The sequence below is a fragment of the Arabidopsis lyrata genome, assembly GCF_000004255.2.
Source record: "Arabidopsis lyrata subsp. lyrata unplaced genomic scaffold ARALYscaffold_3, whole genome shotgun sequence".
In the NCBI taxonomy this organism is placed as follows: domain Eukaryota; kingdom Viridiplantae; phylum Streptophyta; class Magnoliopsida; order Brassicales; family Brassicaceae; genus Arabidopsis; species Arabidopsis lyrata.
The window spans coordinates 23,939,454-23,942,210 of NW_003302553.1; the positions used below are offsets into that span (position 1 = coordinate 23,939,454).

The window sequence follows — 2,757 nt, forward strand, 5'->3', positions numbered from 1 at the left end:
TTAACTTAATTATGTGTAAAATATTAAACTTTGTACGTGATAGCTAGCTACAAAGACAATTGGTCGAAAATAGAGCCAATTGGGACTTTAAACATGATCTCTCATCATAGGTCATAGATGATTGTATCAATTTGTATAATTTTTGTATGTTATGACGATGATTCCACATAAGTTAACGATGGCTTCTATCTCATGTATATGCTTCTTGTTCATGTCGAAGGCCTCCATTTCTTATCGATTTTTAAGTGATATTTAACTTGTTGTAAGATCTTCAAACACCGTAACTTTCTCTTCCTTTAATTTTTTGCTTATCTTGGTGATCCACTAGCTAAAACGGTTCTACTTTGCTACCACTAGGAGAACAACCATTTGTTTTTTCTTGCTCTTGAACTATGGAAAATAACTTTAAGTCCTGAACAATTTTCTTTTGTTTGTTTTAGATCTAGTTGAGATTTTTTATTTTTTTCATGAAACCAACCTCTATTTAACTAAGTATTCGATACATTCATCTTTTTTTTTTTTTTAACTTGAGTTGATTTGTTACCGAATTCGTGTTTGGTTTGATCTTATGAGATTATTTGTTAACTTTGAATATGATTTGTTAGCAGATGACATGTTTAATGTTTTGTATTTTTATAACTTGACAGAAAACAATGAGTAGTGATATATTTTATTCTTAAAATAATCGTGATTTGTTTTATGATATGCTACATTATTTCATGATTCATTGCTATATTTGAAAATATAACCAGTAACAGTGAATTTAAATTTTCTTTAAGATAGTAACATATATTTTAATAAAGAAGTTATTTTGTTATTAGAAATAGTTTCTATATATTTATAGAATTTAATACTGCAAAAACATATAAAATTTTGAACATAAATCTGAAGGAAATTAATAGATTAATTGAATCAATCAAAACCAATGCAAACAAATCTACGCTAAGTTTAAGCTAAATGTATTATAAATAGAAGTTGATTTCTTGAAACATAATATAAGAGTCATAAGATTAAAAAAAAAAAAAACTAAGTTTGCTTTTGTAGGATTCTAAGACGATCAAAGATGGCAAAATGGAGTGCAATATTAGTGATACTGATGGTGGTGATTGTTGTGGTGGCAGTAGAAGCAAAATGGAGTGAAAAAGATTTTAGTGATCCTGAATGTTATCGCAAGTGTATAAAGTCTTGTAGGAAACACGACGGTGATTGCTTTGAATTTTGCAGGGTGGTATGCCCAAACCCTCGCCATAGTTCATCACGGTACTATTTATTAACTAATTTATTTTTTATTGTTTTTACAAATATATAATTTTTTTTTTTTTCAAATACAAATATATAACTTAACTTACGTATTGTTCTAATTTTATGATATATGCATGGATAGAAGAATCTCACATGGGATGGAATCAGTGGAAGTTCTCGGAAGGAGAAAATGATAGATATACATTTTCGTCATAGATTTGTTTATCATGTCTACCATTTTTTAAGTGTTATGTTTATGTTAAAATTCTAATAAAAGAATAATTAATAATAAAATGACAAAATAGAAAAATTCTCTATTTTTACAGGCTGTTTAAGTCCCAAAGATTAATCAAAAAAATCTTGAAAGTTACATACAAGAAATAAGAGATTAATACATAATATATACTCCTTCCGTTTCGTTTTAGTTGTCGTTTAAGGTTTTTTCACACAAATTAAGAAAAACATTAAATTTTCTGATTTATCCTTTATTAATATATTTTATAAAAAAATTCATTGGCCAAAACATTAAAACATTAGGGATAAAACTGAAATTTTCACCAAACATTTGCATTGAAAACCTAAAACGACAACTATTATGAAACAAAATTTAAAACATAAAACGACAACTAACTGAAACGGAGGGAGTACAAAACTAGTAACACTAGAATAATTGGTTTTAACGACTTAAGAATGATTTTATTGGAAATTATTGGTCAACATACTTTTAGCCTACCTTACAATATTTTTTTTACACATGAAAAGTATAGTGAATTATATAAACGTATGAGTTCTACAAAAATTTGGGATATATTGTCAACATGCATATACTTGTTCATTTTTGTATGAGAATGCTAATTATTCTTGTTGTTCGTTTATAAAGTCAGTTTTTGCATATGGATGTATATAAAGTTGTTTTTTGCTTGTATTTCAAAATGACGCAAAACTTGTTTGTCAATAATTTTCCTATGATCAATTATTCATTTTAAAGAAATTGTAGTTTCACAATATATCACGTCAATATCATCAAATTTTGCCATCAAATCGCATGGCAACACTAAAATTTTGTTAAATATTTTGTAGTTTTGAGATTAAAAAAAAACCATCATTTCGAGAATATTGGCGCCAAATAGTAATTCTCAAATCTTTTATTTTATCGTTAAATCGTGATTTTTTGTTTAATGGCAAAATCATGATTTAGCAATTCTAGAAAAGAAAATGACATGTGATATATATATATATATATATATATATATATATATATATATATACTAGATTTTAACCTGCGGTATACCGCAGGATGATTTATTTTTTAAAGTTAGTATATATAAAATTTTGTAAATTGTATCTCTTTATAAAATATTTATATTTTATAGTTTACAATTGTTATTAAGTAACGGTATACCATGAGTCCACGGAAAAATTGTTAATAAACTGAGGATTTAATCCGTATTAAAACGGCATGTTAATGATATTTTAAAAATTTTAAATATTGATTCAAATCCATCAGCCATATAA

At 26.0% G+C, this 2,757-nt stretch overlaps 1 protein-coding gene across 2 annotated transcripts; it reads left to right on the forward strand.

Annotated features, from left to right (window-relative positions):
* The first annotated feature begins 844 nt into the window (after window positions 1–844).
* On the forward strand, window positions 845–1,650 carry LOC110229641. 2 transcript variants are annotated; one of them, XM_021030245.1, is made up of 2 exons: window positions 845–1,260; window positions 1,385–1,650. In XM_021030245.1, exons 1-2 carry the CDS (start codon window positions 1,064–1,066, stop codon window positions 1,434–1,436), a joined length of 249 nt encoding a protein of 82 aa, XP_020885904.1. In that variant the 5' UTR covers window positions 845–1,063; the 3' UTR covers window positions 1,437–1,650. The 2 variants fall into 2 exon arrangements, with proteins under 2 accessions (XP_020885904.1, XP_020885906.1); XM_021030247.1 differs by having other exon boundaries at window positions 1,388–1,650.
* The last annotated feature ends 1,107 nt before the right edge of the window (window positions 1,651–2,757 follow it).